This window comes from Centruroides vittatus, unplaced genomic scaffold, assembly GCF_030686945.1.
Source record: "Centruroides vittatus isolate TY-2023 unplaced genomic scaffold, ASM3068694v2 scaffold_1323, whole genome shotgun sequence".
Lineage (NCBI taxonomy): Eukaryota > Metazoa > Arthropoda > Arachnida > Scorpiones > Buthidae > Centruroides > Centruroides vittatus.
The window spans coordinates 727,619-742,505 of NW_027122675.1; the positions used below are offsets into that span (position 1 = coordinate 727,619).

Consider the following 14,887-nt stretch of genomic DNA (forward strand, 5'->3'; position numbering starts at 1 on the left):
AAAAAGTTTCCTTCGAAAGGTGCTAGATCAGTGTTTCCCAACGTGGGGCCCACGCCCCACAGAAGGGCAATTTGATTGTTAAGGGGGGCAATTTAAAAATGGACTCATCTAGAGTTTAAGTTAACTGTATAGCTGCCTGTATGCCATAGTTATTGTAAATATTGATTTAAGTTAGTTTTAATTTTATTTGTTCTTTGTTTCCCTTTCCTTCTAGAACTTCCCGTTATAACCCTTTTCCCTTGGAGTGGGATTAACAATTCTGGGAACCACTGAAAACAAATAGATGAACAAAGCCCTGAGGCCAGTGAAAGAGGAGAAAGGACATTTTTTGCCCAGACCTCAAGGTGGGCAGACGTGAGTTGTGGTGTTCCAGGTCACGTTTGGTGATGACTGGAAAGTGCAAAAGACTGATGAAAGGATTGGGTTTTATTGTGGTTACAATAAAACAGTATGGCAATTAAGTGCAAGAAAAACTTCAACGAACACGACAACGAGATACCTTTCAAAAGAGTTCAACGTATATGTTGGGGGGCATAAGAACTTTAGACAGGCTTAGGTGGGGCAGAGCACAAAAAAGGTTGGGAAACACTGTGCTAGATAGATGACTGTAAGACTTACTAACGGAAAAGTATGATGTACAGGTGCAAGACACTACTAATTTGAGTTGGAGAGCATATATTTTTAATTTAAAAATTATTAAAAATATGAGTAATTAGCATTTACAATTTTTTTTATAAAACTCGTCTCCACTTTCAAAACTAGTCTTTTTGCCATTTTATGATAATTAATAGTATAAAATGTTTTAAAATAAAATGTCATAACAGATAGCGCCAAACGCAATTTAAATACAATTTTTTCAGATAAAATGATCATCGTGCTTTTCAATATGTTGTAAATTTTTAAGATACTGTAAAATTGGGATTGTTTTGAACATGAATCGATAAACTTGAAAGTGAAAGTGTAACGGTTCATGTTTGTATTCAACGTCTTCTCTTCCTAAAACGATTGCTCATGATGAAATTAGTACAAAAGTCCAAATGTATTACACATTATTACGAAATTTCTTTTATTTATTTATTTTTCTCGATCATTTTGAATTGATTAATCAGGAAAGTGTCCTCACCCTATCGTCTTTCCTACAAATCCAGTAAAGATAATCAAATTTGGAATTTAATTACACGCCTATGTATAGATACACTGCAGTGATGTATGTCATGGGGTGTAACCACCCCGACATCCCCCACTCATTTCGAAAAACATAACCGATATAAGCGGTTTTAAAAATACTTATAGAAATATTTTTAAGTAAATTCTATTTTTACTAAGTTATATATAAGCTATGGATGTTTGTGTGGGGGGCACGATTTTGTTCACTTTCTTTGAAGCTTAATAATTCCTATGTCTTTTGTCAAAAATTTCTGAAATTTTGCAGCGGGGTTTGTTTATTAGAGAGATTGATTGTATTAAATTTTGGTGATTAAAGGTCTAGAGGATGGGAAGATATGGGAAGTCCTGTGTATCTCTAGTAGGGTAAGACGTAATGTCGATTTTATTCTTTATTAGCATTTATAATGTTTTATAAAACCCATTCCTACCCTCAAAATTAAGGTTTTTGCCATTTTATAATAGTTAAAAATATTATACATATATTATACTATTATATGTATTTTAAATTTACAGGCTTATCAGACATATGAGACTCTATCAGTGGCGTGCCGTCATTGGAAGCGATGGAAGCGCCGATTCCACTTTCCAATGACCTTCCCTTGTATTTTATAAAATATAAATTTTCATATTTTAACGTACTTTGCATTAATTAAAATTAATATTTTATCATAACTGCATTATGTATCTTTTACAAATTTCTATACTACATGTGAAAAAAACGATAAGATTGCTATTGTATATTCGAATAATTCAGTGGCGGAAGGAATGTCGAAACCGGGTCAGTTTCTAATCAGCCAGATTATATAGGCATTAGCACACGCGGTTTACAGTGCACCAACCTCACCCGGTTTAGCTGGTAGAAGCAACGCACGCGTAAAGGGTCCAATTTTATATCCCGGACCGGTTCTGAGCTGTTAGCCGCCTGCCTGTCAACTTCCAAGCAGCTAGATTATAGGCATTGGCGCATGCGCTTTACAGAGCACCAACGTCACGGTTTAGCTGGTAGAAGCAACACACGCGTAAAGAGTCCGACTTTATATCCCGGAGCGGTTGTGGGCTGTTAGCCGCCTGCTAGATATTCGGCCACCCTCGTCCGATTATGTGAATCACGAGCAGACTAGATCAACGGCGGACAACCCCCGGCCCGCGGGCCAGCTACGGCTCGCGAAAAGTTTCTATCCGGCCTGCGAGATCTTTAATAGATTATTAAATTGGAAAAATAACTAATTAATAGTTATTTTTCCAATTCTTTGTAATTTTCGAAAACGATAAGAGAAATGAATGTAGTAATTAACTTTTTATTTATTTATTTCGTATTTGCAGACTAAAAAAATTACAAGTCACAAGAAGGCGTCAATTAACTACTACGGCCCGCGGAAAAAACGTAAAATTTATTCTGGCCCATGTTATAAAAAAGGTTGCCCACCCTTGGACTAGATTTATAACTTAACCCAATTGATAGGAGTTTACTGGCATGTTTTTATGATAGTTCTGTATAGTTGACGGGAGTTTAAAAAAAAAAAAAATCCATTAAAATATTTGATATATTTATTCCGCGTTTATTCCGCTCTCCCATCTTATATTACTTACGGATTTCAATGTTAAACCGGTGATATTACGATTTAGTATGTTCCATCTGTAAGGGGATGCAGAAAAAACGTGTACAATTCTAGTACAGTGTTAAAAATTAACTGTTACTTTGGCAGCATCATTTACAACCAAATTTAATGAATGAGACGTACAATGGTACAAAAGAAAGCTCTAGAATTTATTTTCCTTAAATTTACGATTTATATATCCATTGTCATAAAAATTTGTCTTTCCAATGTTTTCCCAAGACTACAGATATTCAGGTACAAAGTAACTGGTTTCGACTTATTTCTACTTAAGTAGTAGTTAAATAATTAAGAGATTAGGGAATGGGGACATAAATAAAACCCTGTTGAAAGAGCCAGAATTTTACTTCAACAAGCTTAACAGAACCAATCTCTTGCCGAGTACAGTGGGGTCTGATCTCTTCGTAATATTAGATGTAATAAAGACAGAAATTTCTCCAGTTCAATGAGAGTGACCGAAAAGTTGTAAATTTTGGAAATTTCCGTGAACACACGATCCTAAAACGAATTAGTTAGAAAACGAACGACGGACAATGTGCTAAGTTTAACATATTTAGATTTTTACAGCTATGGTGAGAAACGTTTAAAATCTACAACAACCCCGTCGCGTCCTTTGATATATACTAGTGACGCGACAAAAGAGGCATTTGACATTGACCGGTATCGGCACCCTTCGGGATTTGGCACGAACACACCTACCTGGACCGTCTCCGACTCCATTCATTAGCCACTCGTAGGGAGCTATTTCACTAAGTGGATTGTTTTAAGATTTAAAAAGTAAAGAATATTTTGTTATTTTTATGTACGTTTCTTCACAAAGTTATATTTAATTATAAGTTTCATTAAAAGTATATTCATACAATTGAAGAATTTTTTGTACTAGGTATGTATATTCGTCACACATTTTGTTTTACCAAGTAAGTTTTTCTGATAATTTTAATTTTAGCCCTTATATCGTGGCTAGTGATTCAAAAATTTATTTTAAAAAAGTTTTGGCTCGAGACCGTATAATGAAAAAGAAAACATTATTAAAAGAGAAAGACCAATGTCTAAATTAAATATAAATACGTCGACAAAAAATTTCGACATTTTGACGATAAAATTTATGACGAATGACGATTCTTTCGTAAAATTGAAGCAATTTGGAAATCAAAGAGGAATAGAATTTAGCATTGGTAGACAATATAAAATAAATATTGAAAATTATAACAAGATAATTACGATTAATAGATATATCTAAATTAATAGACGTTATATGTTTTTTCTCAAAGCGAGAATTGGCATTTAGAGGGCGTAGGGAATTTATTGAATCTAATAACGGAGGTAATTATATTGAACTTTCTTATTTATTAAGTACGTCGGATAATCTATTAAAAATACATTTAAAGAAGTATACGGTTTTTACTGGCTTATCGAACAAACGAATACCAACGGGCCCTGAAGCGCAATTAATTGATTGCCCCTGTAAGTCGGCTTCTTACAGAAACATAGCTTCCCTGTCATCAAATGTCACGGCACGCCACTGGACTCTATTATGCTATTTAGACCATTTTTATTAACATATCACAATATTAAAATATACTTCAAAGTTAAAAATATAAAAAAAATATTTAATCAAATGGCGCGACCAAATGTTGCCGGGAAAGTTAAGCAACTCGTTGCCAGATTTTTTTTTCATAAATCACGTGCCATGAGAGATTGTGCGAAGAAGCATCAGGGGCGAGTGCTTAGTGTATTGATTACGTGATGCATCCTTTCCGGTCAGCAATACTGTCAAACGGAAATTAATTGCACGAAATGCGTGTGTTTGGTTTGTGGAATTTTGTGCAATTAATACCTGATTAACACTTTCAACTCATGTAGGCCCAGCTGGATATGCGTCGTGTAACCAAAATACTAGACACTAGCCCCTGATGCTTCTCTGTACAATCTCCTGTGACACGTGATTTATGAAAAATCCTGTATATTAAGAATATATTATTTATAAATTCGCAATTGATTCGAACAGTAAGAGTCAAAAATGGTTCTTAGTGTTTAAAATAACTCCGCATCCAATAGAAAATAATTAAGAAGAGACAAGAAGAAAACAAATATTAGCAAACGATCTGGTTATATTTATATTATTATAACAGTCATATTACGATTGATTAAACTAAATATAAATATTTTAATACAAGGCGCGTTTAGACACTGAAATTTATTCGAATTGTTGGAAATCGAAGAGAAATTTATATTTTATGTTCATTTATAAGCCTTAATTATATGCAATTAAAAATTCTGTATAATGTTAGAAACACTCGGAAACAAAAATTTAATCACCTTTACGTACCGAAGCAGGGAGAGACTCAAAATAAACGTCACACGGCCCCGTGACTTTGATCCTGAGGTGTGTAAATAAGGATAATATATGAAGAAAGCGTATTGTTTTAGGTGTTTCTTCTATTATAAAGAATTTTGAATTTTATGTATTTTATTATGTCGACATTCAAATTAGTTTTCAATAAAAAGAATTAACTAAATTCTGCTAAAAATGAAAAGGATATAACGTTAAGCAATAATATTATTGTGTACAATCTCGAGACTAATAACCTTTATCGCGTCTCTTTAATACGAATTGTTAAAGAAAGGTGATAAAGGTCACTGGTCTCGAGATTGTACAAAATAATCTTCTTGCTCAGTAGTTTCCGAGTTATTTGCGACACCATCTTTATGTAAAACAACTAAAATGGCGTATTAACTTATCTACTAAATAATATAATTTATCTCATTTCAAAACATTTTATCAAAATACGAAGTGATTTTATCGCTTAGCATACCAAACATCACTAAATAAATTTTTTATTGCTTTATGATTTCGTACGAAAATTGACATGCATTTATCTTCTTGTAAAAGAATTTTTCCTAAAGTCAATGCCGAAAATGGCATCCTCCAGCATCTACTTATTGAGGAACGTTTGGATTTCTTAGCGAGAGACCCACCCTGTATAATTAAACGCCTTCTTAGAATATTTTAAGCATTTACGTAATTATCATTTTAAAAATATTTGTAATAACTAAATATATAATAATATTTACTTAAAATTAATTATAAAAATGATATTTAAATATTGTATAACGTTAGACATCGATACAAAAGAATTACTTTGTTATTGTTTGAATTTCTTTGTTATTGAAGTGTCGTTGACCCTTTTCGGAAAAACCCGATAGAAAATACCAAAGATTACGAAAGATCGAAGGTTTCTGCATTAATCATAATTAACTACTGTCAAACGTTAATTTTATTTCCTAAATTCTGTGGAAAAGAAATTCGTATTCCGAATTCCTAATTAAATATTTTAAAACAAACATTGCGTTTAATAGTAAATGATTTTTAATTTAAAATATTCGTTCTTCGATGACCGATAACGTCATCGTTTTAATAACGGATTCTAATGACATTTTAAAATATTTCAAACCCGTAAATTATTATACAGCTGTAATATTTATAATGTGGTATGTATTTTCTTCAATAAGATATGTATTAAATAGAGTTTGGTACGATACATTAGCATTTTATAATTTAGACTAAACCAGTGTTTCCCAACGTGGGGCCCTCGCCCCACAAGGGGGCAATTTGATCTTTAAGGGGGGCAATTCAAAATGGACTTGTTTAGAGTTTAAGTTAACCGTATAGCTGCTGTACGCCATATTTATTGTAAATATTGATTTAAGTTAGTTTTAGTTTTCTTTCTTCTTTGTTTCCCTTTCCTTCTAGAACTTTCCTTTATAACCCTTTTCCCTTGGGCTGGGATTAACAATTCTGGGAACCACTGAGAACAAAGAGATAAACGAGGCCCCGAGGCCAGTGAAAGAGGAGAAAGGACATTCTTTGCCAGACGTCAAGGTGGACAGACACGAGTTGTGTTGTTCCAGGTCACATTTGGCAATGACAGGAAAGTGCAAGAGAAACTTCAACGAACACGACAACGAGAGACCTTCCAAAAATGTTCAACGTGGTATCCTACCCAGAGATTGTAGAGTTCAGCAAGAAAAAACCCATGTATTCCAATCTTTTCTATGTTCTATTTCCTATCTTATCTTTTTCCTACTAATTTTTCTATCGCTAGTTTTAAGTTAGTACATAAGTTTTAGTTATAGTTTTTATATTGTTGCAAACGGTATATGTTGTTTGCACTGTACTATTGTTACTTATTTTATAATATCGTGGAGTTGGAATATAAAATAAAACCTGTACATTTATGCAAAATAAATTACTTTGTTGACCATACTGTCACATAGTCTTTGAAACGTGTTTCTTTTGTCGGTCTACAGCTCTACACCATTTCACATGAATCCAACATCATATTATCTTTTTTTAGTTTCTAATTGATTTTATATACATTTTTCTAGCCCATAAGGAAATAAGTGGTGCAAGCGAGAAAAAAAGTTCATCAGTATTCGGAGAAATATTTAAAATTTGGTTTTATGACCCGCTGTCCACGATGAACGGTCACCTTTTTGTCTTTTATGCCAACGATGCTTGACCAACGAATCAATGAAACGAGGTCGTCTTGAGGCACATTTGAAGGCAAAACACAATGCTCATATTAATTCAGATTTAAATTACTTTCAAATTTTGAAGAAAGATTTTGAAAAAAGAGTAACATTAAAGCCTCTATGCCTATTTGCTGCTCATAAAGAAACTATCAATCGTACTCTGGAGGCTAGTTATCAAATTTCATTACTCATCACTAAATCTGGGAAAAGTCATACTATAGGGAAGAATTTAATCAAACCATCAATATCAGCATTTCTTAAAACGGTTCTGGACAAAGATGACAAAGATGTTAAAGCTATGCCACTAAGTAACAATACTGTTAGCAGAAGAATAGACAAAATGAGTGAGGATATTGAAAAACAACTTGTCGAAAAGCTGAAATCAAGACAATTCTTGGCGCAAATGGATGAATCAACTTTGAGAGACAGTGAGGCCATACTTATAACTTACCAAAATTCTTGTCGATGCAAAAGTGAAGATATTTGGTTTCATTACCTTTATTGAATTATGTCACAAATATTTACAACAAAAATTTTGATAAGTTTCATTGGCTCCAAAAGTGTGAAGTTACTGATACCGCTATACTTGTTATTGTCGATCATCTGAAAATTTTATTGGCTGATTTAAAAGAAAGATTTTCTGATTTGAAAAAAATTGATTTCCCAACTTGGATGATGCAGCCAATGTTAGTGGATTTGTCTGATATTTCAAATTTGCAGTACCAAGAAGATCTCGCAGAAATGCAAAATAATGAGTCAATTAAAACATTATTTAATATAAAAGGTGCAATGGCATGGCTTTGTGAGGAAACCGAAAACAAATATCCAAATGCAACCAATTGTGCAAAAGAACTATTGTTACCTTTTCCATCTTCATATTTATCTGAATGCGGATTTAGTGCCATAAATGATTTGCTGCTAAAAAAAAAAGAAATCGGCTGGATATAACTAAACGGGAAGACTTGAGACTAAAGTTAACTAAATTGGAACCTGACATAAAATCTCTCTGCAGCAAGCATCGAGAGCAAGTGTCTCACTGAATTTAAATAATAAATAATTACTAATAATGAAAATATTATAGAAAATCTTTCATTAAAATTATTTTGTACACTGTACTTGAATTTCAGTTCTCCATTATATGTTTTGAAAATTTACTTACTGTGTTTTCTCAATAATTTCCTAGTGATTTCTTCCTAAAACCAATCATTCAAGTTTCTTTAGTGAACGTTTCAATTTTCGAATATTAAAAATTGTGTATATGTTAGGGGGCATAAGAATTTTTGAAAGGCTTAGGTGGGGCATAGCACAAAAAAGGTTGGGAAACACTGGACTAAACATTAATAAATTAGCGATAAAATTAATTATTCTTTAATTATTGAATATATATTTCGTAAATGGACACGTTAACTATACTATTAAAGGGACCATACTCTCAAGATAACAGCATGACATTTTGTCATTACGAATATATTTATATCTTAGTTTTCTAGGAGTATATTTTTTATGTAGCGTACAGGTGGTTATTTCGTGATATCATCGGTAATTTCGTGAGAGAGTCCTTTAGCCTATATATTGGCTGCAATTTGAAAAAATTGTAATTATAAATGTCCACTGGTATTTGTCTGTATGGCAGTTTGTTCGTTTGTCTGCTTCCTTAATCTGGAGAACAGAGTGGGATAGATGAAAGACGAGACCAGGTATGGAAATCTGAGGAGCAAAAAGTCCCGATTAACTTTATAATAACTTCCGATGCTAACCGGAAGTCACGTGATTTCAATTCGAAATTTTCTCCCGACAGGAGTTAGATAAATGATTCGATCGCTAACTGATAAAATATGATGTACAGTACAGAAGCAAGCCACTACTAATTTCAAATGGGAAACGTATATTTTAAATTAAATAAATTAAAAATATGATTAAAAATTGCAGTCCGGCATTGTTACAATGAATAATTGCTCGTATATTGAACACTTTCCATCCTGGCGACTTTAAAAAATTTATCTTCTTCACATTGACGTATTTTGATGGCATCTCGAATAGTAATTGCATGATATATTGGTTATTTTGTCGTAACTCAAAAAGTATGACAGATACTGAACTAACATTATCTGTATGTTATACATACTATCATTTTACTTCTCTAATCGACGATAATTAATTATTAAATAGTCCTTGTGTTTGATAGAATTTCGCAGCGAAAGCTAAAAATGTTATCCAAATAGCTAAGGAAATTGAAACGCAGAATACAATAAAAAACTAATAACCTTGTCTTTAAATATATCTCTAGTTCTTAGTTTATTGAAATATCGAAGAATAATATCATTTGCCATCGATATTTTGTGTAAATTTAAGATGAAACTATTCTCCTAAAACATTTCTACAAATTTCCAGTTTTCTTCTTACAATAGAGATCGTTTTGCTAACAGTTTTAAAATGACAGTTTACTCAAACGAACAAATTTTTAAATTTGGTGTATTGTATGCTATCTGCGAGCAAAATTTCAAATCTCATCTTGCATTACTTATTTGATGGAGATGAATTTAAAAAGTATCAAGAAATTACCAATGTTTACCCTATAATGCGTAAATAAAATTCACCTTTGTTACGCTTTGTATTCTTTTTAAAATCGAATAAGTGATTTATTATTTTGAAACGTTCACTTTGACAATTAAATATATAGATGATTGATGGACGAAGAATATAAGAGAATGGACCCTAAGATCAACGAGCAATTATTTATTGCGACACCGTCACAATGCCGCGCTGCAATTTTTAATGGTATTTTTAATTTATTTAACTTAAAATATATGCTCTCCACCTGAAATTAGTAGTGGCTTGCCTCCGTACATCATACTTTTCCTTTAATAATACGGTCGTGCCGGTCATCTATCTCTGTGGTTCCCAATTAGCTTTTCCTGCGTACCACTTCAAGAAAGAGCTCAAACTCGAGTACCCCTTATAGCAGAAATTCATATTAATCGATACTAATATTACAAATTCGAAGGTAATTCTGTCTGTCTGTTACCTTTTCACGTCTAAACCGCTGAACAGGTTTTAATAAAATTTGGCACAGAGATAGCTTACATGTTGGAGATGGACATAGATGTTTTCTCGCAGTAAAATGTAGCCTTACTCCCACGAGAAAATTCGATATAATGCAGGCGAAGCTGTGGGTAGACAGCTAGTGATAAATAGAATAAGTTTTTTTTTTTTACATTTATTACCTTTAAAATACAATTCTAATAATAATGAAAATAACATAAGGTTATTTAATTGTAATGTGACAAATGTGTATGATTTTCTTTGCACAGCTTTGTAAAATCTGGTTGCTTTTTGGTCAGCATCAGTCTCAAGTCATCTTCGAGTTGAAGTCGGTAATATTGCGTACACAAATAGTGTTAATTGTACAATTTTTGTTTCTTGCGTAAGAATTTCATTTAGGTATTGTCACAAATGTATTTTTTTGATGAACTTTCGAGAATATTTTTAGTTATAAATACTGTAAATGAATTTGTGCATTCGACACATGTTGTAAATTGCCGAATTTTTGACGGTCCACCCATTATTTTTTTGATTGCTTCATTTCATGCGTTTAAATTTTAAATCGATCGATTTTAAATTGCCGCGCGTACCACTTCATGCAATTTCGCCTACCCCCAGGGGTACGCGTACCACTAATTGGGAAACATGGATCTATATTACACCTTCAGGGGAAAATATTTTAATCGAAATAACGTGACTTCCGGTTTGCATAAGACGTTCGTACATCGGAATTAATCGGGGTTACCTGCCCCTACACCTTCCATACCTGGTCTCGCCTTTCATCTATCTGACTCCGTTCTCGAGATTAAGGAAAGACGGACGGACGGACGGACGACAGTGGAAATTTATAGCTATACAATTTTTTCAAATTGCAACCCAATAAAGTAGCCGCATATTATTTAATTGATTTGAATAAATTTGTTTGAATATGTTTTTCAGATTATTATTTAATCTTACAATACAAATAACTAAATAATATAAATTCAGTGTTAAATATTTTCCCATTTGAGTATTAAATAATGCTATTTTTAAAATAATTATGATAAAGTACTATCGTGTTCTATATACATTAATAAAGTTTGTTATCTCACGACCACACAGAAAACCGGTTAAAACCGGTTTCTGTGTCGTTTACCGTTTATCTATGATATTATTATTATTATTTTAGAAATTAGAACCTGTACGCTACATTAAAAAATATACTTCTAAAAAACTAAGACAGAAATACATTTATAATGACAAAAAGCCATGATGTTATCTTGAGAGTATTGTCCCTTCAATAGTATAGTTAACGTGTCCATTTACGAAATATATCAATATATCCGATAATTAGAGAATAATTAATTGTATCGCGAATTTATCAATGTTTAGCCGAAATAGAAACCCATTTTATACCGGTAAACATTTCTAACGGTTGTAAGTGCCATGTAAGAGCTATTATAAGTGAATACTAAAGTCGGTCTTTTTTTCTGTTAGTGGATACGAGATGATTCGATGGGTAATGAGCCACTTGATGTAATCAGTGAAGAAGTACAGTACGTTATCGTCGTTGATCATTTGGACTCTTGAAGTCCCCTTTGTTGGTCGTTTGAGTTCACGAGGAGAAGTAAGGACGGTGATCGCTATTGTCTGGAGTCTTAATCGCGAATCACTTTCTTCTCTCGTTATTTGACTCAGGTTCTGAAAAATCCTTCCCTCGGACACCGTCAGCAAGTCGTTGTTGATGGTCAGTCGATTCATCTCGTTTCAATTGGATCCTCAGACTAAAGGTCGGCGAACTTACAGAGGTCCGAGACTTCCTCGAGAACAGGAGTCGTTTCCAGCGAGGTTTTCTCTCACCTATCTATCCAGCCTATTGTTTTAACTTGATTAATAGAGTTCGACGATAGACGTATTTATATTTTCGTGGTTTAAAGTCCTATTTGACGGGACAGAACTCTCCTTATTTTACTAAACAATTCTTTTCTATTTTCTCGAAAACTCTGTATTTCCATCCAAGTCATCAAATTTTCGATTATCTGGCTCACACGCAAACCTCGATGTTGCGACCTCACAATGTAAGCTATTTAAACGTATTTTCCATTTTTTCTGTTGCACAACCACCAGAAAGAAAAAGAATAATTTCGTGCTAATTTACAATGAAAATAAAGCGATCAATGCACGAAAGCATTGGTATAAATATTAGCCATTTGGTTTTTATTCATCAGATTTGAAGAAGAATTCGACAGAAGAAGATGGCTTCACATTTATCTCTTTTCATTATTTTTGCCTTCTCGATGATCGCCATTGGAAAAGCAAAGATTTTTGAAAGATGCGAAATGGCCGTAAATTTAGTGAAACACGGCTTTCCTAGACACGAAATTCCAGACTGTAAGAACAAATTGAAAACCCCATTACTTTTATTAATTCATTTATTTTATCGAAACTCCTATTATGTCTCGTAATTAAAATATTTCTGGCTTTTTCAAGGGCTGTGTTTGATAAGACACGAAAGCAATTTCAATAGCCGTGCCACGAACAGAAGCAAAAACGGAAGCAAAAATCACGGAATTTTCCGGGTGACAATGCAGATTTTATATTGCCAATATATCGGCCGTATTCGCATTTACGATTTTAAAATTTATTGGTAGATTAACGATCGTTATTGGTGCAGCCCTCCCGGACCCCAAAACGGCTGCAATGTGAAATGTTCGAGTAAGTCCTGGCTTCTTATTATTGGATATCGGAATAGATTATAAAACTCGGCCGACAACGGGAATAATGTCGGTTCGATTCCCACTACTTTAAACACGTAATCGAAATCATTTTACGAATATTTCTAGGTCTGTTGGACGATAATCTCACCGACGACATGAGATGTGCCAAGATCATTTATAGCAGACGTAAATTTAATGCTTGGTACGTATCTCGAGCGCATTAAAATTTGAATATAATTAATATCTATTACAATTATATTATTTAATTAACAGGTATGGCTGGATAAATCATTGCAGAGGTAAAAATTTGCAACAATATGTGAAAGATTGCAACTATTAAAGTAAATTCAAATTATTCAAATTTTTAAAAAGCAGAAGCTTGTCAGATGAAACTAATTGCTTATTTCTAATAAATAAATAAAAAATAAATAAAAAAATAGTTAAAAATATCTTAAATATATAAACGCAATATTTATATTGTTAGAGATCGTTTCTTAATCTGTAATCCGTCCTTCAATATTAAGCGAAATATACGCCAATATACATACACATACATATTTTTTACTTTTTTTTTGTTAAGATGTGTGAAAAGACGATTCCAAAAACCGGGAGGGTGAAATATGATACGATTCCAATACGAGTATATTATAACAGTCGGGAATGTAACCGATGTTAATTCCTAACGAACTAACCAATTTGTTTCTTTTTATAAATGAACAATCGATGTTTGTTGATAAATATTTGAAAAATATTTAATGTTTAACTGTAAGTATTCGTACGATTATGGAAAATAATATGAAATTCATAAAGGCCTTTTGATTGCTCAAAGAGTAGAAACAGGCTCATCTGTTCGTAAGGAGATAGCACGATGATAAAAGAAGGGAAGCTTGATATTTTGGCCAGGTTACCCTTAAAAATTTCCTCAGGATATATCCCAGATCCATTAAGACAGCAGATATCCGTCATCTGATCGGTATTTCGAATAAATATCTTAAGAGTATTTATTTTAACATTGTTTCTTACAATGATTATGTAATGAAGAGCATCAATATTGGTCATTGATCTGATATAAGAAAAATATTTTAATTTAAATGAGAAGTAAATTACTCATATTATAACTTCTAGCAAACTTGGAAGATGCCATAATCAATGCTTCTGTTTATGTTTTTTTTATTTATAATTCCATTGTGAAGACCACTTTCATAATATATCAAAGATGCGCTGTAAAATAAGTGCATTTGTGTAATGTTTATAAAGGACTATTTACTTTGGGAAAAATTAATAAATATAATTTTTGGTTTGGAAATGTTAAACCAGCACACATCGAATAACGAAAGTATGCAAAAAATAAATTAAGAATTTGAGCCTTGTTCAAATCCTAATGCTTAGAATATGATGTTACTGTATAGACAACTTAATTTAAACCATTAACTTATAATTACGAATATCTTGTAGGATTCTATTGGGATAAGTAAAGTAGATGCTATTTCACAATTACTGAAAATCTTTTCTTCTATGATCAATGTCAAAATATTGCACAAAGTTATGAAAGCAATTTGAAGCAGTTATTTTAGCTTGTCAGAATTCTATTCTCTTCTATTCAGATTTGTATATTAGTGAATTTCCTCTGTCGAAAATATATTGCGTGCCTTTCAATATCTTCATTCAATAGTTACATACATAGTTGTATATGCTGAAGTCTTTCTTTTTTCGAGTCGTTCATAAAAGCCATTCTTTTCTTACAAAACTACAATAATGACTATTCTCTATACAATATAAACTGATTTAAACATAAAATTATCATCTTACGTGATAATATATATAATACAA

At 32.5% G+C, this 14,887-nt stretch overlaps 2 protein-coding genes across 2 annotated transcripts; both read left to right on the forward strand.

The window, feature by feature from the left end:
• Positions 1–7,317: 7,317 nt before the first annotated feature.
• Positions 7,318–7,824, forward strand: LOC136986903 (zinc finger BED domain-containing protein 5-like). Its single transcript, XM_067284534.1, has one exon. The coding sequence runs from the start codon at positions 7,318–7,320 to the stop codon at positions 7,822–7,824; it is 507 nt and encodes a 168-aa protein (XP_067140635.1).
• A 4,762-nt stretch (positions 7,825–12,586) lies between these two features.
• Positions 12,587–13,439, forward strand: LOC136986928 (lysozyme c-1-like). The gene is made up of 5 exons (XM_067284572.1): positions 12,587–12,731; positions 12,831–12,919; positions 12,992–13,055; positions 13,184–13,259; positions 13,331–13,439. Exons 1-5 carry the CDS (start codon positions 12,596–12,598, stop codon positions 13,395–13,397), a joined length of 432 nt encoding a protein of 143 aa, XP_067140673.1. The 5' UTR covers positions 12,587–12,595; the 3' UTR covers positions 13,398–13,439.
• The last annotated feature ends 1,448 nt before the right edge of the window (positions 13,440–14,887 follow it).

Bases quoted from the DNA above. Each gene is read 5' to 3' on its own strand.
- LOC136986903 (XM_067284534.1), top strand. From the start codon at position 7,318: ATGAAACGAGGTCGTCTTGAGGCACATTTGAAGGCAAAACACAATGCT.
- LOC136986928 (XM_067284572.1), top strand. From the start codon at position 12,596: ATGGCTTCACATTTATCTCTTTTCATTATTTTTGCCTTCTCGATGATC. The intron at 12,920-12,991 runs GTGACAATGCAG...ATTTATTGGTAG, and splicing joins AAAATCACGGAATTTTCCGG to ATTAACGATCGTTATTGGTG. The intron at 13,056-13,183 runs GTAAGTCCTGGC...GAATATTTCTAG, and splicing joins CTGCAATGTGAAATGTTCGA to GTCTGTTGGACGATAATCTC.